A 22898-nucleotide genomic window follows, 5' to 3' on the forward strand; every position below is an offset into this window, starting at 1 on the left:
TGGAATTCGTCTGTGGCCCAGTGAGTTAAGGATCCAGCATTGTCACTGCAGCGGCTTGAGTCACTGCCAAGGTGCAAGTTCAATCCCTGGCCCAGGAACTTCCACGTGCCATGGGGTGAGGCCAAAAAAACAAAACAAAGCAAAAATCGCCATTCCTGTGCTAATGCCACAGGACTCTTTCACAAGCTTCACACTAATTTTCACCATCAGACAAATGGGGGGAATTCTGGCCAGATTAACGATCCTCGCTGCCATATACGAATAATCTCTCCCCAGTCCCGCCCCCACTGTGGAAGGCTCTATCAGGTATTTGAGTCTGAAATCATCTTATTTTCATAAGTCTTTCAAGATTTTCTTGACGAAATTAATACCTGTACTTAGAAGTTAAGGAGTGAACAGAACTCTATTTCTAATATGCTGCTGATAACAGAAAATAAGGTCTTGTATTCTTAGGTTTTTAAATATCAGAGTCAAGACAATTTATCATTTATCATGGCTTTGGTAATGTGACCTTAAGTTAAATTCAAACCTCCTTTATTCTAACATTGGGCAGACAGTTAGTCAACTACATTTGAGTTCTATGATGTCCACTTTCTCTTCTTGGATTGACTATTTGTTGTGTGTTTGTGTGTTCTATTGATTAATCCACCTGGGAACCTGACTTGGCAGTGTCAGTGAATGAGGATTCACTCGATGGCATTACTTCAAACATCAGCTGCTACATTTCTAGTTCATTCCCCTGGGCAAAATGCTTAAAGGCTTAAAATATCCATATATAACACTTTCCTGCATTTTCCAGTTTTCCATTCCAGCAGAGTGGGTCTTTCTTCTGAACCTCCTTCAGCATCCTCCACTCTGAATGTCTTTGATTTGCTTGGTCAGAACCATGTAGCATAACACTAATTTCCTTGAGATAAAACTGAAAAATCAGGAGCTCAGCCATATACACTTGGATTGCAAGGAGCACACTTTCTCAGTTTTGCTTCTTAGAAGATCACTTAATTGTTACCTTCAGTTTGTTAATTTTTTAATTTCTTACAATTAATTTTGTACTGATATAAGACATACTAGCCTGACTCTGCTGTTAGCTAAAACTGGAATCTGCAACCATTTCAGAGACTGGCTCTCTTCTCTCGCAGTTGAAACACCCATGATAGCAACCAAAACTGGCATTTGCTTTTGCATTTAGGGTGAACCAGGGTTAAATGGTGTTAAAGGATTGAAGGGTGAACCAGGTCAAAAGGGTGACAGAGGACCCCTTGGTCTTCCAGTAAGTAAAGAAAACTTTCCATTAAAGTGCAAATCTCAGACTTTTTCTTTCTACCTAAGCAACAACTCTCTCTAGTTTACTTGGTGACTCTTTTATAGTTGAGATTTCTGTAACTGGAAAACATAATGTATTCGAGCAGAGCTCAGCCCATGTTTTGTTTTCTCTGATGTCTGCTCGTGTCAGAGGAAGACCCCGTAACAAACGGTGTCATAAGTGTTCTGTTGTTCAATTCCATACATGCCAATCTTCCTCTTCTAAGGCCGACCATTCTTCTTCTACTACCTCTCCTTTTAAAAAAAGTATTGTGCTGATTTTTTGATAATTTCTCTGAAATGTTTTTATAACTTAGTGTAGTGTAAAATCCTCCCGCAATTTTTGTTTTTCTACTTCGATACCAAAAACCATAGCCACCTTTGGTGGCAGGTGTGCAACTGGCCATTGTTGAAGGCATGAGGTCAGTCCTGAGGCTCCTTGCATTAATCAATCATACCGTGGTCCAAATGCCGTATGTTGTTTGTGTTGGAAGTGCTCTCTTTTGGGGTTCTTGTGGCAATAATGGATAAGATGCAAGTTCCCTGAAGGCTTCATGGGTTAAGGATATGGCATTGTCACTATTGTGGCTCAAGTCGCTGCTGTGGTATGAATTCAATCCCTAGCCTGGGAATCTCTGCATACCATAGGTACAGCCAAAAAAAAAAGGGGGGGGGGGGTAGTATGGAAGAAGTTTCTGCCATTGTTTAGAGATTTTTATTTTTAATGAAATGGAGATTTTTACTCTTCACATACTTTATGCCAGTCTTCTTTCCACAACAACTAAAAAGATATTTTTTAAATGATTATTAAGTATGAGTTTTATTTTCAAGCTTTTAATATGCTGTCTATCAGTGAATGCAGATAAAAGGCAATAAAGGACATTATGGATTACATTATTAAAATAGGTTATATACATATTTTATTGTATGAGGCACCAACATCAGATGCTTTCACTGACATGTGGAATCTGAAAAAGGACACAATGAACTTCTTTGCAGAACAGATACTGACTCACAGACTTTGAAAAACTCATGGTTTCCAAAGGAGACAGTTCGGGGGATGGGAGGATGTGCTGGGGTGGTGTGATGGAAATCCTATAAAATTGGACTGTGATGATCATTGTACAACTATAAATGTAATAAATTCATTGAGTAATAAAAAAATTAAAAAAGAGAAAGAAAAGGAAATTTTTACTCTTCACATACTTTATGCCAGTCTTCTTTCCACAACTAAAAAGATATTTTTTAAATGATTATTAAGTATGAGTTTTAGTTTCAAGTTTTTAATATGCTGTCTATTCAGTGAATGCAGATAAAAGTCAATAAAGGACATTATGGATTACATTATTAAAATAGGTTATATACATATTTTATTGGCAAAAAAAATTGGTGACCACTTATTTTATTTTACCCTTGGGTCCTATACTCTAAGTACCAAAGTACTAGATAGCCAATGCCTTACATTGATCAGGCTTAATATGTATTCATTTTTTGAATGAATGATATAAGCCTTATATTAGAGTATACATTGAATCACACCATTGAGATCCTGCCACAGGCATAAACCCTCTATAACATATGTGAATCATTAATTTACCTTCCAAGTAAATATAATATTATCTTTGCAAAAATTTTGTCATCCCCATATTTTTAAATGTTATAATGACTCTGAAGAAAGTATCAAAAAAGCAAAAGAAAGTTTGGATTTCTATCTTATTTTACCCTCAGTGGGAGTGCCCATCATGGCTCAGCGGAAATGAATCCATGAGGACACAGGTTCGATCCCTGGCCTTGCTCAGTGGGTTAAGGATCCAGCATTGCCATGAGCTGTGGTGTAGGTCACAGATGCAGCTCATACCCGGTGTTGCTGTGGCTGTGGCATAGGCCAGCGGTTATGGCTCCAATTCGATCTCTAGCATGGGAACCTCCATATGCCATGGGTGTGACCCTAAAAAAAAACAAACAAACAAAAAAAAAAAAACTCAATCTTATTTCTTTTTTAAAGTCTGCCCTAATTTCAAACCTAGCACTAATGATCATTTTTATGCAACATTTAGCCAAAAGCTCTACATATACTAACCTTAAGCAAACAGACAAAAAAACACACGTTTTCCCCAAATTTTAATCATTGCTAACTAAAGATGTATTTTACAGTTATAATCTGGCTCCTAATAGGATTTTATAGACGGAATTGTAAAATAAAAAACTAAAAGTATCCCCCCAAATACACAGTATACCAACATTGGTTGAGTTTGCAGCTGGAATAGATTTTTTTCTTCCATTTGTATTATTAACTACATCTGAAGCATAAAATGGGGAAATAGTTCTGCAACTTTGCCAAGAAAATTTATAGAACTAGTGCATTGTCTTTCTTAAATACTTCTTGATCCAATCAACATTTTTTTAAAGGACTATAAATAATCATTTGAGTTTGGGGACACAAAAGCCATATTAAGAAAGTATTTGTGCTTATTCTTGAAACAAGCATTGAAAATGTCATCTTTTGATCATATGTTATGTGTAGCCTAGAGTTGAAGGTAAAGAAAAACATGCATTGCCTGAGAACATTAGATTTTTAAAGTATTTCCCAGTCAGACTTGAATGCTTGATCATTTGAAGTGAATTGAGGAACAATTTTGTTTAGGAAAACTATTTTTTGTTTAGATGCAGGAAAATTTTCTGGCTTTTTCCTGTTCCTCGATATCCCTCTAGTGGTGACTAATGTGAACACAGTAAGAACAACCAGAAAACAATGAGCATTGTTTGTCTAACATCTATAGAGTCAGGCTGACATGTTAAAATTCTGCATTTGTTATTCATAAATTAAGTAAAACTAGAGCTCTTTTCTTCTCCTCTGAAATTCTAACATTGATTGATTATTATAATGAGCCTTTTCCTAGGAGATTGGCTGTTATTTTTTCTTCAAACCCTAAAAAAATGTACTGTGAATAGCACAGTCTTTAGAAAATGAATTTCATATGGGAATTAGCAACCCAGACCATTATTGGGAACTATTTTAAAGCCCACTTTATAAACCTCATTAACTTGATTTCTAAATAAGAATTTGTGGAATGGAAATGTAATTAAAATGCCATCATCTGTGGGGTGTATATTGTCGCGTGTTTTGTTTCGTTTTTTTTTTTTTTAACTAACAATTTGTAGCAATGTGATATTCATCCCAGAACCCTGTGACTGTATTATGTTGTTTGAAGTGTTACATTTGTTCATGGATACCTCATACTAATCTTTGTTCTTGTCATTCGTGTTACACCCACCAACCCTGCTACCAACCAAATCACACAGGGAGCATCTGGCTTAGACGGAAAGCCAGGATCCCGGGTGAGTCAGCACCTCATCTTGCTCCAACATGTTTTGTGGCTGTGAATTTTGTGCTTCAGTACAGACTGTCATCAAATGATGAGGGGGACGTAGGACTGGAGAGGAAGAAGAAGGTGGACAAAGATAGTGGCAGAAAAGGGAAAGGGAGACAGAGCATGGATTGCACCTCTGATGTACAGCCTAAACTGTAGAACATCTTTCTGAAGCCTGGGTTCAAGTCCAGATAACCTGTGAAGAGGGAAGAATGACCAATCTAGTGGGCTTCACTTAGAACCCCAGACAGATTTCTCCATGACCAAAGGACATGACCTGCAATTCCATGGGAGAGGCCCTCTGAAGGAATCAAAATAATGTGAATTTATTTTAATTTGCTTTTCCTTTTTATATTTATGTCCGTGTTAGAAATGTAACTTCTTTCTTGGAACTAACTTTCAAATCTCTGTTCATCAAAAGGACTTGTCTGTCTTCTGTCATTTTGTCTCTTTTCTATGGCCCTTAACAGATCCATTTCTTAAATGTCAGCTTCAGGTACTCAAAATTTGAAGTCTTCTGAAGATGAACTTTGAGTTCAGGCAGTTAAGAAAAAGATCAGACTGATGGTGATAACTCACCAATATCAGAAGGAGTTTAAAACCCTGAATTATTTCACACCATAAAGCTCTAAGAGAATAAACAAGAATTGTAAAACAGCCATAGGAATGCTGCTTTATAAAGTGTGCCAAAGTTCCCATCACAGCTCAGCAGTTAACGAACCTGACTAGCATCCATCAGGATGCGGGTTTGATCCCCAGCCTCGCTCAGTGGGTTAAGGATCCAGCATTGCTGTGGCTGTGGCATAGGTCAGCAGCTACAGCTCCAATTCGAACCCAGCCTAGGAACCTCTGTATGCCACGGGGGCAGCCCTAAAAAGCAAAAAAATAAATAAATAAAATAAAAAGTGTGCTGGAATAGCTACTGTGTTTGCAAGTATCATAATAAATTCATTGCGAATCCAAGCATAGTCTTCCTGAAAATGAGCAAATATATTTGAAGTCCTTGCTATATTTTTAAGACTCAAAGGGAATTCCAAGCTCTTCAATTCTGGAGCCGTTTCAGGCAGTAATTATTTTCATTGGACCTCAGTGTTCCTATATTCATTCAAGAATTACCTCGTCTTCCACAGAAATCCTAATCCTGAACCAGGAGGCCAGAGGCAATTATGCCATTAAATTAAATGGTCCAGCTCCCTGGTTTGTGCCTTGTGAGCCCAGTGCCTTGAGCCACTGCGGCAGAACCTATAAGAATAATTCCTTCCTTCTAAGCCACCCGCTGCTTCCAACAGAGCTGAAGAAAGTTTAAACAGTTAAACAGTGTTCTCATTTATTTAATTTTTCTTCTTACTTGTGTAACTGTTCGAGCCTCTTAAACTGCTGAAAACAAGACTTGAGAGTGTTTGTGGCCAAGAGGAGCGGAGCTAACTGTGGGGGGCCGAGAATGGATGTGAAGAAGAGGCGGTGTGAAGCAAGAACAGTGACATTTTTCTTCTTAAGATTTTTGAGGGCAAAGCGAAGATGTTTCTTTCAGTCCGGGAGAAAAAAAATATAATTAGATATGATATACACTTTTGTGCTTATGCCTTTCATTGAGATATGCGGTTATACAATTCATCCCTTTTGCATGAGTTTCTTGAAAACCACTGGCCTGAAAGAATCAAGCCGAAAGCTGTTTGAAAGGAGATGTGTTGTCTTACTGACATTCTAAGGCATCATTTACCCAGGAAGAGTCCAAGATAAATTATAACTGCTTTTATTACAGCCCTTGGGATAGCTCTTATATTATTTTTTATCTTTTTTTAGGGTACCGATGGCCCTATGGGACCCCATGGCCCTGCAGGTCCCAAAGGAGAAAGAGTAAGTCACTCTTGAGGTTATTAAGCTGTGACCTAAAGAAAACACAGAGTGTGGCTTTTGCCTATTACTTAATCTGAACTGTTCATTTCCCAGAAGAAATAAAGAGCTATCTAATAGTAAAAGAAATAGATACCATCTTAACTTTTGTTCACACCAAGAGAACAACAGCGTATTAAAATAGAATATGGCTGCCTTAACTTAAAAAAAAGCAATTCATAGACTTTCATAGGTAAAATAAATAGCACAGAAGAATATTATTCTTTCTTAACCCATAAGGAAGATATTTTCATTTGGCCTTAATCCAGAAAGTTGAAATCAGTGGGGCTAAAATTTCCAGAACTACATATCCTCATTGATAATCTTTTATATAAAGCTACTGTATTCATTCAGAATAAGTTATTTTTTAAAGAAAATTACAAAAGCTAAGTATTCTCTGCAGTTACACATACCTCTTTTTCTTAAGCAAAAGAATAGCCTGTCTTTCTTTAACCATAAGGAAATAATTTCAGTGCATTATAAAACAAAAACCTCTCACTAACCTCTCTATTGCTAAGCCATGTTTCCATATCTTTGGGGGAGAGGTGGGGAAGACATTCAGGGTAGAAGATAAATATCTGACACAAAAAAATGTACTACAGCATCGGCAGCTGGTCATCTGTCTGGAACTTTTCTCCCTTTTTCTTTGTTTTTCTCCCATTTTTTCTTTTCCTCACCTTGGAAAACTTAGAAGGTTTTTGTGTGTGCCTGAGTGGAATTGTGTCATCAATTTCCCCACCATCCAGGAGAGGATGCAAAGAAAGCATCTTAATGGTGACAGCTTCAAAATGTTGGGGTGATTCATGGTGCAAGTTTGTGGTCTTTTGAAACTAAAGAGTTTCATCATTGCAGGATAATTTGCTTTTAAAAAAAAAGAGGGCCACATGGTGATTTCATTGGCATACATCCCAACCCCATAATTCCATGTCCTATAAAGTGAATTCAATTATTCAGTAAATATTTACCACATTACAATATACAAAACATGGTGCACTCCTAGTGTGAGATAGAAGCACTCCTCCCATTTATGCAGTCTCTTTTGCTAATTGCTCCAGTGAATTGAATAGTAGTAATTGATTCATCATCCTTTAGCCTTTCATTAATACACTGTATATATTTACTCAGTCCAGTCAAAGAAGCAGCTACTGTCCCTATCTAGAAGAGTTTACAAGTTCCCGACAGGGCACAGCGGAAATGAATCCAACTAGGAACCATGAGGTTGCAGGTTCAATCCCTGGCCTTGCTCAGTTGGTTAAGGATCTGGCATTGCCGTGAGCTGTGGTGTAGCTCACAGACCAGCTCAGATCCCGCGTTGCTGTGACTCTGGTGTAGGCTGGCGGCTACAGCTCCAATTATACCCCTAGCCTGGGAACCTCCATGTGCCACGGATGCAGCCCTAAAAAAACAAAAGAAAAAAAAAAGATTTTACAATCTAATTGCAGAGGGGAGAAAAATGTATCTGCAAGAAATAACAAATAAGGAGGCCAAAGTGAACACAAATAGGACGGGCTATGCATTCAGTGGTGAGAAAGGCTAGCTTTATCCAAGAATCCTTTCAGAATGAGGTGAGTCCTAAAGGAATACATCATCTGAATCTGCAGCTGTCTTATTTCTAAGATCAAACCAACTTACCAAGATCATCTTAATTAAAAATATTTAAAAGCCAAGAGCCTCATGCTGCCGAAGCATTTAAGCATTGTATCAAGAAATCCAGTACATGGACTAAAAATGGAACAGCAAATCTCAAGTAGTCTTTTGGCAGAAGGTCCTGGGGCTCAAGAGGGTTTACCGTTTGGTAAATCAGCTGCTACTTCCGAGAGCTCCACAGTGTCACAAGAGTATCAAGTCGCAATGCTGGGTTAGAATTCACCAGGAGAGCAAGTGAAATGGCTAAGAATTTAAAGGCATACTTTAAACCAAATGGTGTGCAGTGTAAAGTGTTACACTTGTATTTACTCAGCATGTTAGCTATCTTAGCTGGATCATATATCAGTACTTTCCAAGTGCCCCTCACCCTAAGTGCTAAACTGGAGTGCGATTCTCAAAGTTAATTGATTGGGGTGCCATCTGGACTCTCTTGAAAAAGTTTCACATTTTAAAGAGGCAGAAATCAAAAGGGGGGTGGTATTCTAGAATAATTCCTCAGTGTAGACATGCAGATTAAAGAGCCTTCATAAAATGAGACCAGGTATTTGACAGGCAATATTATTCAAGAATTGTCAACTACATGACTGACAGCATTAATATTCAGGGCTTCAGAGCACCTCATGGTTCCTGCCTTCAGCTGATCTCTTCATTTTGGCTTTGTAACTGCTTTGGAACTCCATAGGGTGTATTAAATTTGAGAGGATCAAAACTTCTTTGGAATTAATTAATGTGGGAAAAGAAGCTGCCCTTTCAAAGCCCTGTGTTAATATTTCATTCCTAAAAAGTTTTCAAGCTGGGGTACCTTAGAAATCTTTACATAGAACTACCATATAACCCAGAAATCCTACTCTTGGGCATATATCCAGATGAAACTTTCCTTGAAAAAGACACATATACCTGTATGTTCATTGCAGCACTATTCACAATAGCCAAGACATGGAAACAACCTAAATATCCATTGACCAATGAATGGATTAAGAAGATATGGTATATATACACAATGGAGTACTACTCAGCCATAAAAAAGAACAAAATGATGCCATTTACAGCAACATGACTGGAACTAGAGACTCATACTAAGTGAAGTAAGTTAGAAAGAGAAAGACAAATACCATATGATATCACTTACATCTGGAATCTAATATATGGCTCAGATGAACCTTTCCACAGATGGAAAAATCATGGACTTGGAAAATAGACTTGTGGTTGCCAAGGGGGAGTAGGGTGGATGGGCAGCTTGGGGTTAATAGATGCAAACTATTGCCTTTGGAATGGTTAAGCAATGAGATCCTGCTGTGTAGCACTGGGAACTCTGTCTAGTCACTTATGATGGAGCATGGTAATGTGCGAAAATAGAATGTGTACCTGTATGTGTAACTGGGTCACCATGCTGTACAGTAGAAAAAAAAATTGTATTGGGGAAATAACAACTAAAAATTTTCTTAAATTAAAAAAAATTTAGAAAGTTTTCAAGCTGGGAGTTCCTGTCCTGGCTCAGCGGGAACAAATCTGTCTAGTATCCATGAGGACAAAAGTTTGATCCCTGGCCTCACTCAGTGGCTTAAGGATCTGGCATTGCTGTGAGCTGTGGTATAGGCCAGCAGCTGTAGCCTCCAACTGGACCCCTAGCCTAGGAACCACCATATGCCGCAGGCACAGCCTTAAAAAAGAAAAAGTTTTCAAGCTGAGACCATTAGGATGCTTTTGGCTCTAAGTAACAGAACCCCAACTCAAAATGGCTTAAACCATAAAGAAATTTATTGTTTTGTCTGAAAAAATATTCAAAGGAGGAACTCTAGGCTTTGCTTCTGTGCCCTTTCCACAAGCTGGCTTTGTCTTATGGCAACAAGCAAGCTGGTCACAGTGGTTCCAAACCTCTGCTCTGGAGAGACATCAGTAGAGAACAAACATAGGGACCATCTTCTCCTGCATCCTCCTTGGCCATAAGGAAAGCTTCCCCAGTGCTTCCCAGTGACTTCCCCCAACCCAGAATTGGGACATATGACCCAAATTGAGTCATACATCCACTTCTGAAGCTGTCACTGAAGAGTGAAATGGAATTGTCCTTATCAGCTTAAAGAAATTATTTATGATGGGCAATTCTCTAAGAGGAGTTCCACAGACAAATATTTTAGTGACAGCTTAATTCAAATAAGCCAGGGTATATTCATTTTAAAAACAAAATAAAGCTGAAGTACTGAGTCAGAGGAGGAAGAAGGGAGTAGGTAAATCAAAATAATCTGTGGAGATTTTTCTTCTTTTTTTTTTGTGTGTGTGGGGGGGTGTGCACCCACAGCATGCAAAGGTTCCTGGGCTGGGGGTCAAACCCACACTGCAGCAGCAACCAGAGCCATTGCAATGACAATGCCAGATTGTTAACCCACTGCACCACGAGGGAACTCCCTGTGGAGATTTTTTCAAACTAGACCTACTCTAATCTGCTGAGTTTTTACAAATTAGACCAACTCCAGGTTACATGAACCTACCTAAACCCCCCTCCTCCCCCCATACACACACACACACACACACACACACACACACACACACACACACACACACACACACACACACACACCGTCACCACCACCACCATTTTAAAAATTCTAAATAACACTGCTAGATCAAACTAAATTTATTTTTTTATTTTATGATTTTTATTTTTTTCCATTATAGCTGGTTTACAGTTTTCTGTCAATTTTCTACTGTATAGCTAAGTGACCCAATCACACATACATATATCCATTCCTTTTTCTCACATCATCATGCTCCATCATAAGTGACTAGACAGAGTTCCCAGTGCTATATAGCAGGATCTCATTGCTTGTCCATTCCAAAGGCAATAGTTGGCATTTATTAACCTCAGATTCCCAGGCCATCTCACTCCCTCCCCCTCCCCCTTGGCAACCACAGGTCTGTTCTCCAAGTCCATGATTTTCTTTTCTGTGGAAAGGTTCATTTGTGCTATATATTAGATTCCAGATATAAGTGATGTCATATGGTATTTGTCTTTCTCTTTCTAACTTACTTCACTTAGTATGAGTCTCTAGTTCCAGTCATGTTGCTGTAAATGGCATCATTTTGTTCTTTTTTATGGCTGAGTAGTACTCCATTGTGTATATATACCATATCTTCTTAATCCATTCATTGGTCAATGGATATTTAGGTTGTTTCCATGTCTTGGCTATTGTGAATAGTGCTGCAATGAACATACAGGTATATGTGTCTTTTTCAAGGAAAGTTTCATCTGGATATATGCCCAAGAGTAGGATTGCTGAGTCGTATGATAGTTCTATATCTAGTTTTCTGAGGTACCTCCATACTGTTTTCCATAGTGGTTGTACCAATTTACATTCCCACCAACAGTGCAGGAGGGCTCCCTTTTCTCCACACCCTCTCCAGCATTTGTTTTGTGGATTTATTAATCATGGTCATTCTGACTGGTGTGAGATGGTACTCCGTTTCTCCACACCCTCTCCAGCATTTGTTTTGTGGATTTATTAATCATGGTCATTCTGACTGGTGTGAGATGGTACCTCATAGTAGTTTTGATTTGCATCAAACTGAAAGAAATTTATTTTGAATTAGTGCTCTTCAGGTTACCAAGTCCTTTTCATTAGAAACAAGACCTCTATGAGTTCCTGCTGTGGCACAGTGGAAACGAATCCAACTAGGAATCATGAGGTTTCAGGTTCGGTTCCTGGCCTCACTCAGTGGGTTAAGGATCCGGCATTGCCGTGAACTATGGTCTAGGTCGCAGATGCAGCTTGGATCCCACATTGCTGTGGCTGTGGTGTAGGTGGCAGCTACAACTCCGGTTAGACCCCTAGCCTGGGAACCTCCATATGCCATGGGTACAGCCCTAAAAAAGACCTCTAACTATACGATAATAATGATAGGTACTATTTATGAGCATATTACTTGGCAACATAGAATTTCATATTTTATCGCATTTAATCTTCAGACAAATTATTACAGAATATGTATTATTATTATTTTATAGCCAGTGAAACACAGGCACAGAAAGGTTAAAAAAGTTATCCAAGGTCACACAGTAAATGCCCGAAGTAGAATTCAAATTTAAATCTGTTTCATTTCAAAGCCTGGTCACTTTGCTGAGTATAATTCCTGTTCTTTCAGCAATAAACGTAAAGCAATAATGAGATAAAGTTCAACCAGCTTTTATCATATTTATTCCCAGTTATCTCCCTATAGTATACATGCCTCTAAGTGACACTTAGGGTACCAACAACCCCTAAGTTTAGATTAGAGAAGACTGTGGACAGTGACTTGAAATTTCCTCACATGGGAATTTGGACTATAGAGAAACACAGCGTAATACTTGGGTCTGCGTATTCAGTTACCTGGTAAACTTGACATTTTACCCAGGAAAAAGGTTTACTAACCTTTAAACTTCTTTAGGGGTGTGATGAAAGAAAGTAGCATTTTTCTCTTTGGCTCCTCACATAAATGTCATCAATACTCCTGAAGTTTTCATGCTAAATACTGACAATTTCATTTTGGAGACGGGAGCGGAAGAAAACATACTCAAAATGCAGAACATCTCTCTTTTTTTTAATCACAGTTATTTCATATTCCTGGGACCACCTCCAATTGCACTTATTTTTTATAACCATTCAAGATTATTGTTTAGGCCGGGGCAAGCTATTCTACTTAAATAGGTACATGGAGAGAGAATGAGGAAGGAATAAATTCCAGCCTTATCAAGCATTGAGTAGAAGGCATAAAAGTTCTTAAACCCCCCCCTTTTTTTTTCTTTCCAGGAAAAAAGCAAAATGTACAGGATTGTATTGATCTGACTTGATTGGTTAATTCTACAATATTTACTGGTGTGTCAGACACTATTATAAACTGTATGGAACAGAATGCTGTAGGGAACAGAGCCAGGGCCCCTGGCACCTTACTGTGCATTTTCTCATGAGGGACTCAGCAGAGAATATACAAGTTATAACAGGGGTGTGCTGCCTGGTGTGTGAGGCCTCTGTGAAATTAAAATACAGTTCAGTTAAGGCGTGGGGAATTCAAGGAGGGAAGAGCTTGCTGAAGAGGAGATACTGGGGGGTAGGCTGGGAGGGAGCATTTTGTTCTTACATTTTTGAAAAAACAGTAACTTAATCAATAACAAATAGGAGTTCCCATCGTGGCTCAGCAGAAACAAATCTGACTAGTGTCCATGAGGACACAGGTTCGATCCCTAGCCTCCATCAGTGGGTTAAGGTTCCGGCTTGCCATGAGCTGTGGTGTAGGTTGCAGAGGCCACTTGGATCTGGCGTTGCTATGGCTGTGGTGTTGGCCAGTGGCTACAACTCCCATTCAACCCCTAGTTTGGGAACCTCCATATGCCAGGGGTGGGGCCCTAAAAATTAAAAAAAAAAAAAAAATAGTAACAAATAAACATTTCACATTAATGTCAAAAGAACCCAATCACAGGATCCTAGATATGCAAGTCTTTTGCTCAGCTGGGTGGCAGCCGTCTCCCATACGGTCCCTCTTTCTAAGGTCATTCTGTAAAATATGTTAATGTGGATTTCTTTTGCTCTATCACCGGCAGAGACCCTGCGAGAGTCTGAATATTTGGAGTTTTGATAGAATGATATTTCCAGTAGAGGCTTTAGACACACGCCATTAGGGCCAGTGCGTGAATACAGGTGTTGGAGGATGATTTGAACTTTCCCCTTTTATTTCAGGGTGAAAAAGGAGCTATGGGAGAACCAGGACCCCGAGGGCCTTACGGTCTGCCCGTGAGTTCTCGCGATATTTACCCCCTTCGGTGTAACTGGCCTGTCCCTGACGCGGTTAACCCTACCCTCATGGGGAGACTAATCCTGTTCTAGGAGCAAAGAACAGCCCACTAATTCTCTGCAACACCATTGTAACCGTGCACTTCAGAGCAGGTCATATTCGTGTCATATTCTCACAACCACATGCAGTCAGTCACACCCACACTTCACAAGACTGAAGATTGTCCAGATGAAGTTGTCCATGGGATGGTCAGTGCCAACCTCAAAGCAGGATGTTCTCCCTGGCCCATAATTGGCCCTTCCTTGGAAAGTCACTAAACCCGAAGTGGGTGTGGAAGCTTTATTTAAAACAGCTCTCCTCAGACTCGATTTGTCCTTATAGATTACTTACTAAAATTCCTCTTGCTAATAGCAGCTATTTCTCAAATTGATGTTTACAATGACTTTGATATTTCTGACCTTTCTAAATTGCTGTAATGACAAGTGATCTTCAGAACAGAGAATGTTTCTGTCTTCTGAAAATTTTCAATGACACCCACTTCCAATGGAGGCCTCAGGTTTGCTTCAGAACATTATCTTTGGGATAATTAGAAATGATTCAGTGGCATTGGGTAGGACTACAGTAGACATACACTGTCTCAAGGTATTTAACCCCTATGTACCCTCCACATACCTTGTACTTTCTAGTTCTTATGAACTGAAAGAACTTAAATCATGATTACTTGAGTGCTAAAAGAGGTACCGATTTGGAAACAGATCTCAAAATCTCATTGATGGGATCAAAGCAACTTCACAGTCACTTTGGGTGGTTCGATTGTGTGTCCCTGGTCATTGCCCTGATAATCTGAACCATGGGAATGAATTTATCATCTTTGCACAACAGTCTTGTACTCCTTTTATAATAGAGGATCATTCATTTACAAAGCGTTTTTAAATTGTGATCTTCACTCCCTTGATATTCATGAACAAGGTGCACATCTAGCCAAACTAAAACTGTATTTAACAATAAACGGTTTTCACATTCTTTACCCATTTATGAGCTAACTATTAAGTTGTCGAACTAAAGTAGCATTGATTTGCATATTTTATTAGTGCTGGTGTTCTTAAATCAACTAAACAGTATTTTTGCTTTTGACTTACTCCTAGGTTGATAGCTTGCATACCAAGCATTAAACTTCAGCAAAATATCAGACTATTTAACCCGATATATAATAAAACATTTTCATGACCCTTAACTGCAACATTAACATTCACTTCACTTGACTTAGTGGAAGAAATTTTTATTACTAATCAGTAGAGATCTTTTTTTCACATTTCTGAAGCAGTTGTTCTAATTCTAGTGTTGCATGTCCAGGCAGCCTTAAATAGAACAATAACCTATTCATGAAACTTAGGAACACTAATGTAGTTACTATGGTTCTTTGGCAGGGGAAAGATGGAGAGCCTGGTCTTGATGTAAGTAATTCATACAACAAACATCTTCCCATTATAATAGATGCTGATGGTCTCCATCATCAATAATAGCAAGAAAACATCTAATTTTTTTCTGTGCACATAGTTTATGCATACAGCATATATTGCTGTGCATATAGAGGGCAATATGAAATACATCACTAGTGTCTGCATGAGAGAGGCATAAAAGCAAAAACTGTAATTACCCGGTATAAAATTAATGACTGGCATTTGATAGGGGCACTTCAAAATACTTTCCCATGTTAGAAAACATTAGCAGTCATACCATTTATTTAAAAATATTCATAAAATTGAAATATCTTTCACGTGCTACCTTTAGGGAATGGTATATTATGTTTATTCTCAAAGCTGTTATGTAATATTTTTCTTTTTAGCATAATGCCCCTATATATCTTATGGTAACATAATTCTATAAAAATGGAGAATGTCAAAAGCCAATCCCTATTAAAATGATTACTGCTTATGCTGTATTATATGAATAATAGCCATAGCAAAAATGGTTGTAGCTCTTGTTTACTGGTCACCTGCTGTGTGCAGACATCATTCTGCTACTTTATGTATATCACTGCATTTAACACCCACGCCAGCAATTGTGTGTGGATATTAACCTCATTTTACGGTCAAAGGACTAAAATGCTGAGGTAAGTGATTTGCCTGCAGCCACTCAGATCAAAGAACTTGCCAGGATTCAAACCAGGACCCTGATATTTGCTCCACTACACATTTCTTAGTAGAGAAAGCAAGAAACCTATCGAGTATGATACTTGAGATGTTAGACAACTTATTTCAAAGTGCTACTTTACCAACTAAGTTTTGAAATGTGGGGGGCATGCCATGTTTCTTTATATTTGCATTCAGAAACATGAAATCTTATTTTTAATGTGATGTTACTAGAGTTACACCAATAGATCTTTTTGGCCTGCTTTTTATCCTGTAGGGTTTTCCTGGTCCACGAGGAGAGAAGGGTGATCTGGGAGAAAAGGGGGAAAAGGTGACCTCTCCATCCTAGCATGTGCCTGTTTGATTTTCTGCTTCTGTCTGCTTGGCTCTTCAACCTATGAGATTCTTTCATACATCTAATCTTTCTCCATCCTGTGCCCCAAAAAACACTGATGTCGGTTCTGAACAACCAGGTCTTCACAGAGGAATAGAGAAGGCTGCACTGCAGGAAATAACGGCACTGTTCGCATAGGGAAAAAAAATCTACAATCCCCAGATAGCCAACCTACAATCTTTGGACCACCTGACACCAATTAGTTGAAACATGAAGTTTCCAGGGGTTTTTGAAAATGGTCAGGAAGAGGCATTCATTACATTAAAGTAAAATTAAATAGCACAGATCTGCAGCGGTCTTCTGGCAGAGCTTACCTAACCCTGTAAATCCAGCATCTCATTTCTCTTCACAATATCCCCAGTAGAGACAGAAGATGTGTTGTGTATCTTGATTTTTTAAATTGGAAAATAGAAGACAAGCAGTGAGACAGATAAACCCCTGTGTCTGTTACAAAGGGACCAGAGCTTGTTGCTTTCAGATGCTGTAGATTTGGGGTTTTGGGGGGGGGTTGGTTTTTTTCTTTTTGTTTTTGTTTTGTCTTTTTAGGGCCACACCCATCACATATGGAAGCTCCCAGGCTAGGGGTCCAAGAAGAGCTGTAGCTGCCAGCCTACACCACAGCCTCAGCGATGCCAGATCTGAGCCTCATCTTCAACCTGCACTACACAGTTCATGGCAATGCCAGATCCTTAACCCACTGTGCAAGGCCAAGGATTGAACCCATGTTCTCATGGATACTAGTCTGGTTAGCTACCTCTGAGCCACAACAGGAAATCCTGTAGATATTTTTAAATGAAGATATTGCTGTGTTTTATGAGATTGGTATTTAGGTTCTATCTCAAGACCATCAGCTCCAGAGGATATATGAGGCAAAATCATGCAAAATGGTTTTATGTCTGGAAGCAAAATTTTCACTTTTTTAAACTACTTTTTCCTTTCCTCTCCCCTTAGCTTGGGTCTTTGAAGAATAATTTTTCTATATTGGACCCAACCAAAGAAGGAAAAAAAAAAAAAAAAAAAAAAACTCAGCACCTCTATAGAATAATGAAAATCTTAAAGTGGCTGAAACTGTACTTTCTCAACTCAAAAAAATTTTTATTTTTACTTCTTTGTGCATTTATTTTATGGATACTGTTCAAATTTAATCTGATTCTATTTTTCAGATTAATTTATGTCCTCTCCTTAACACACTAAATTTTCTTTTTTCTTTCTTTTTGTCTTTTTTTTTTTTTTTTTTTGTCTTTTTTAGGGCTGCACCTACGGCATATCGAAGTTTCCAGGCTAGGGTTGAATTGGAGCTGCAGCTGCCAACCTACACCACAGCCATAGCAACTTGGGATCCAAGCCACATTTGCAAGCTACACCACAGCTCACGGCAACACCACATCCTTAACCCGCTGAGCGAGGCCAGGGATCAAACCCACATCTTCATGGATACTAGTCAGATTCATTACTGCTGAGCCACGATGGAAACGCCAACACACTATTTTCAAAACCCTATAAATTCTCTTTAACACTGAAGCTCATAGCTGTTGAAAAGCAAGGCCAAGTGAGAATTGGCCAAAAAGGGGTATTAAGCCTTGAGCATTACTCTGGCTTCCCCTTGCTAGGAAAGTTCGTGTGAGTGGTTATATAAAAGCACCAGCATTATCATCATCAGTATCATCACATTTATGGAATGCTTATTATGTATTTTTCCAAGAGCTTTACATATAAGTCTTAATCCTTGTAACAACTCCCTGAGATTGGTGCTGTTATTGTCCCCATTTCACAGACAGGGACACTGAGACATAAAAGAAAAGTTCTTTTATTCTGAATTGTAAATTCTAACTGTAAAACAAACGTTTTGAGAGAAATTGTACATGCAAACTTTTGACCTAAAGTGTCACCATTATGAAGATATTCATTTTAATGATCTTTTAAACAAAGAAGAAATTACTGGTATTATAACTTAGGAAAACCTGAAGCTACAAATTTAATCCTCAGAATAATGTTAAAGTACATTATTATGTATTTTTAAAAAATATCTCCATATTTCAGATTCCATGATTAGAATTTTATATTTAGGAAAATTTGCCCCAAATGTGAATACTTCATGTATGTTATTCTTTGACATGAGATAAAAATTAGCAAGAGCCTTTCTGTGTTCATACCCACAAAGACAGATAAGACAGGGAATTACTAACTGTTACAAAACCATGCTGAATAATAAGAACATCACACATTATTCTTTGTATAATAGTGTCTGTTTCCATAGAGCACGAGGTTGACTATAATATTACCAAAAAACAATTCCCTCAGCCTGTTACAGTCGACATTCATATGACACTTTTCTTTGAGTGATTAATCTGAGTTGATTAACCAATGAAAAATGAATTGAGTCCTAAATTAATAATACCCAGCACACCTGGTGTCAATCACATCTATGTGAAGAAGAGTCCACTGCCTCCCAAACAAGTTTAAATCAATTTTATGTCACGGCACTGAAGCTGTTTGCTGAGGAAGAGCGTTGATTCATCTTGCAGGAAGGGAGCGAGGGAGCCCTCACTTCACTTGCAAAAGCTCCTCCCATCTTCCTATCACACCTACTCTCATTTCACCCTGGCTTCTCCTCAGGTCTTTGCTTTTGATCATGATCAACTAAACCACACAGAATTTCTTTTTCCCCCATATTAGAAAAACCCAAGTGGTTTTGATTCTGAGCCTTCTGATGCAATCTTTTTGGCACACAGGAGATCAATGTGGAGTGAATGCATTAATCTGAATGCATATCTCATCTAGATCTATTATGTGTATGTCTTTGAATATTCATGTTGTTTTGCTTCTGAAATTTTTTCAGATTTATTGTATCTGCCATCCTGATTGATAATTTAAATACACGTTGCATAGTATTTTGTATGTATTCCATCCTGCACCAGCTTCTCGTCTATAAATATGCAGAGATATTTATGCTAATGTGAAACAGCTGAGGTGCATTCCTTCCTTCTCCTCCTTTTGCCTCCTTTCCTTAATTCCTCCATCCCTCTGATCCATGCAGATTTCCACAACCTTTACCTTGATTCCTAAATACTAATTTCCATGGCTCCATTCCTACTATGTAATTATCCTGCCTACCTCATTTTTACTGTAAGCTCCACTGAATCCAAACTGCTTTTCCTCTCTTGGAGAGAAATTTTTTTTTTTTTTTTTTTTTGGCTTTTGCTACCTTGTGAGTAAGCTGGAAATCCATTTACCATTGTGAACACCCGGCAGGAGATCAATAGTGAATTAAAGAACATCTTTGCGTTTATAAATAAGTCTGTTTCTCCAATTGGTGTTACTGAGAAATCTTAGCACTTTTAAAATGTGTTTATCTGACGTATTGAGGAGAGCATTTGCTTTCCGTTTCCTTAAAAAGAATATTGAAAGAAAGAGAAGTATATTTTAAGACATTGAATATGTTTAAATGAGAGCTACAAAAAATAATGCCAGAAGATTGAAACATTTCAAAAGATAGAAGCTGTTAAATACTTTTTCCTTTTCCTCTGGCTCAATGTAGCTTTCATCTGCTATAGAATTAGAAAAAAAGCAAGTTGGCAGCTATTGAAAAATGGGTGAATTCCCACCCAATTATTCTGTTCTTCTTCTGAACCTCACTTGCCCCTGGCTGGCTTCAACATGGTGTCTGTCATCCTCCCCAGATTAGTGGCATGAACAACTCCTTCACAAGGACCACGGCACTGGAGTCTAAGCACTGATCCTTCTTTCTGATGTGTTGGCTTTTAAGTTCTCCTTCTTTCATCTTGTTGAGTATTTTTAACAAAATCTCACATATCGCTGCTCAAAATCCACTGCCCAAAATCCACTGCCACTCTGAAAGTCTAGGTATTTTTTTCATAATAGTGTGCCTTACCTAAACTAGAAAACAGTGGTAAATGCCCTTCCAGACTTTTATTGGCTAAACCATCTTTTGAATCACCATTATTGCCCCCAAAAATAAAACCTGTCTTCTATTTAAACCCTTGTATCCACAGGGGGAAAAGGGAAAGAAAGGCAAAAAGGGGCCTAAAGGGGAGAAAGGAGAACAGGGTGCTCCTGGATTAGATGCACCCTGCCCGTTGGTATGTCTCACTCATGTAACCGTCTCCAGATGTCACGTGTGGAGGCTCAGCTGGGAGAAGAGCAAGCTGGAGGGGCCAGGCCAGCAGGGGTTGGTTCCGAATGGGGTCTTTTAACATGGACTTTAAAGTTCCCAGAAATAACCTCTGGGTTATCTTGGTAGGTTGCACATCTTGTCTCTGACCACCAGCTCTGCCTGGTTTCTCAACACTCAAAGTATCGATGTGCATTCAGGGTGTGAATGCAGGATCCGAGGGAGAGCCAGCGCTCCTCCATGCCCTCCAGACAGCAAGTTCCCCATCCCAGATAAAGCCTAGTTTTAGCGGATTCACCTAGCAGAATTTTTTAATTGGCTTCTGAAGAATTTTAATGAAAAAAACCAACAGGCACTACTGTATTTCATCCAACCTCACTGGCTGTTACCTGTCCCTTCAGAGTTGCTCCTCTCCCAGCCTTTTGTTAAAATGGTTATTTCTTTAGCAGTATTTGTGTTTCAGTGATTTCTTCTGTTTAGTAACATTATGAGTTAATCTTTACAAACAGGGATTCCGTGGCGTTAAGGGGGAAAAAGGGGAGCCAGGCCAGCCTGGCCTGGATGGGCTGGATGCCCCTTGCCAATTGGTACAGTATTTCTCTTTCCTACCACCCTGCATGCAATTCCTGTTTATTACATATTCACCTCTCTCAGTGTAAAGTGTTACTTCTGGAGCCAGCTTTACACGATAAACATACTACATGCATGTGCACGAATAGCTCCTCCAGTGACTGCTGAGTGACGAGAGCAAGCATGCATTTCTATCAGTGACTGCAAATAAACCTGCTGGCATTGTTCTCACAACTGACACAACCGCCATGTCTGTTCTGGGGATTGTCAATTTATTCAATAACTATTTCAAGATTACACTAAACGTCAAAAGTCATTGTTTTTTTACATAAAAATTTTCTACGTAAAGGTACTTCTAGGCCATAACTTTGGGTTTTACCCCTAAATTTAGCTAGTGTTATTTTTTTCTTTCTTTAAATGAAATAAAGGTATTTTTGCCTCTTCCACTAAATTTCTGTCGGGCTGTAAAGACCAAGCCTGCAGAGTTAAGCTTCTGTGGTCAAGAGTTAACCAATCAAGGATATGCTGCTTAAGAGGCCATAGGGAAGAAAAGCAAACTTCTCTGAGCTTCTGAGGATGATAATAGTCTGCAGCCCAAACCCTCCGCTTTGTCACATAACCTTTTCAATTTAATGGTCTCTCCTCTTGAAACTCACTTTCCTAAAGTAGACAGATCTCCCCTATCTCCATTGGCATGAACTCAAAATCCTCCTTATACTAAAATCTAAAATTCTACTGGGTGATCCCTCTCCTTGTACCAATCTGGCATTACCGAATTTTTCCCAAATATATTAAAGTTATTTCAAAGTGGGTTTTCTTACATTTAAAAAGAAAATATAGCCATCTTTTCTGAGGTATAAAGTAAAACTTTTTATGGTTGTGTTGATGGTTATACTTGGTCTGCATGTTCTTATATTATTCTTAAGTACTAAGCATGATTCTTTAAAGATAAATTTATGTTACTCAAGTCTTTTAAGAGATTGTATTTGTTTAAAAATGTTATTTAGTCAATAATTGCAATGAGAAAAATCTCAAAATGATGTGCCTAGTCTTTTATTTTGTTTGCTTGGTATTGATAATATATAATATTTTATAATCATTTTGTTGGGAGAAAACACAAGCATGCTTCATAATATATCAACTCCTCCTGCCTTCTTTGTATCATTTGTATCTGAAGAGCGCCTCCACTTTAAATGGAAATAAATTTTGCAACATTTAAGAATCTCTTGTTTATTCAGAATTTTTAATTGGCTTCTGAAGAATTTTAATGAAAAAACCAACAAAGACTATGAATAACATTTTACCATAAAGCTAGAGACTGGCTGCCTATCTTTTAAATCAGTCAGTTTAACATGTTCTGCTGTATCTGCTTTCAGTATAGAAGAGTGAAAGATACTGGCATGTGAAGAGCTATAAACTTCAGATAGAAATGGTTCATCATTTATTATTCATCGTTTTCATGCATCCAGCCATAGACCAGGAAGAAAGTTACTTCAGTTTATTGAATAAAGATAACTGTAAAATATGTTGTAATACTATTAAGGGGAAATAGTAGACATCTATCATTTAATGGTATAACTAAGTAGACCACTAGGCTTTGCAAATAATTTTTCAAAATTAAGTATAGTTCATCCTATATTTTATGTATTTTCAAAATATGTGCTCCCTTTGGAAAACATTTGCATTTTCTTCATTTT

At 38.3% G+C, this 22898-nt stretch overlaps 1 protein-coding gene across 50 annotated transcripts in view; it reads left to right on the forward strand.

Annotated features, from left to right (window-relative positions):
• The window catches only part of COL25A1 (collagen type XXV alpha 1 chain), a 456561-nt gene that overhangs the window by 423311 nt on the left and 10352 nt on the right, over nt 1-22898 (forward strand). For 15 of the 50 annotated variants that reach the window (XR_014813225.1, XR_014813221.1, XR_014813220.1 and 12 more), the window contains 7 exons: nt 1190-1270; nt 4606-4641; nt 6477-6530; nt 13919-13972; nt 15401-15427; nt 16383-16436; nt 20513-20599. Coding sequence is in view for 32 of the 50 variants with exons in the window: in XM_084973255.1 (XP_084829381.1) it covers nt 1190-1270; nt 4606-4641; nt 6477-6530; nt 13919-13972; nt 15401-15427; nt 16383-16436; nt 20513-20599 (393 nt within the window). In the remaining 18 variants the exon portion in view is untranslated. Of the gene's footprint in view, nt 1-1189; nt 1271-4605; nt 4642-6476; nt 6531-13918; nt 13973-15400; nt 15428-16382; nt 16437-20512; nt 20600-21140; nt 21219-22898 lie in introns of all 50 variants that reach the window. The other 35 variants (XR_014813207.1, XR_014813209.1, XR_014813227.1 and 32 more) reach the window with 10 other exon arrangements.

Source organism: Sus scrofa, chromosome 8, assembly GCF_054392235.1.
Source record: "Sus scrofa isolate SSC_HxYL_T2T_F1_AM1 chromosome 8, Sscrofa_HxYL_maternal_Yorkshire_Landrace_v2.0, whole genome shotgun sequence".
Lineage (NCBI taxonomy): Eukaryota > Metazoa > Chordata > Mammalia > Artiodactyla > Suidae > Sus > Sus scrofa.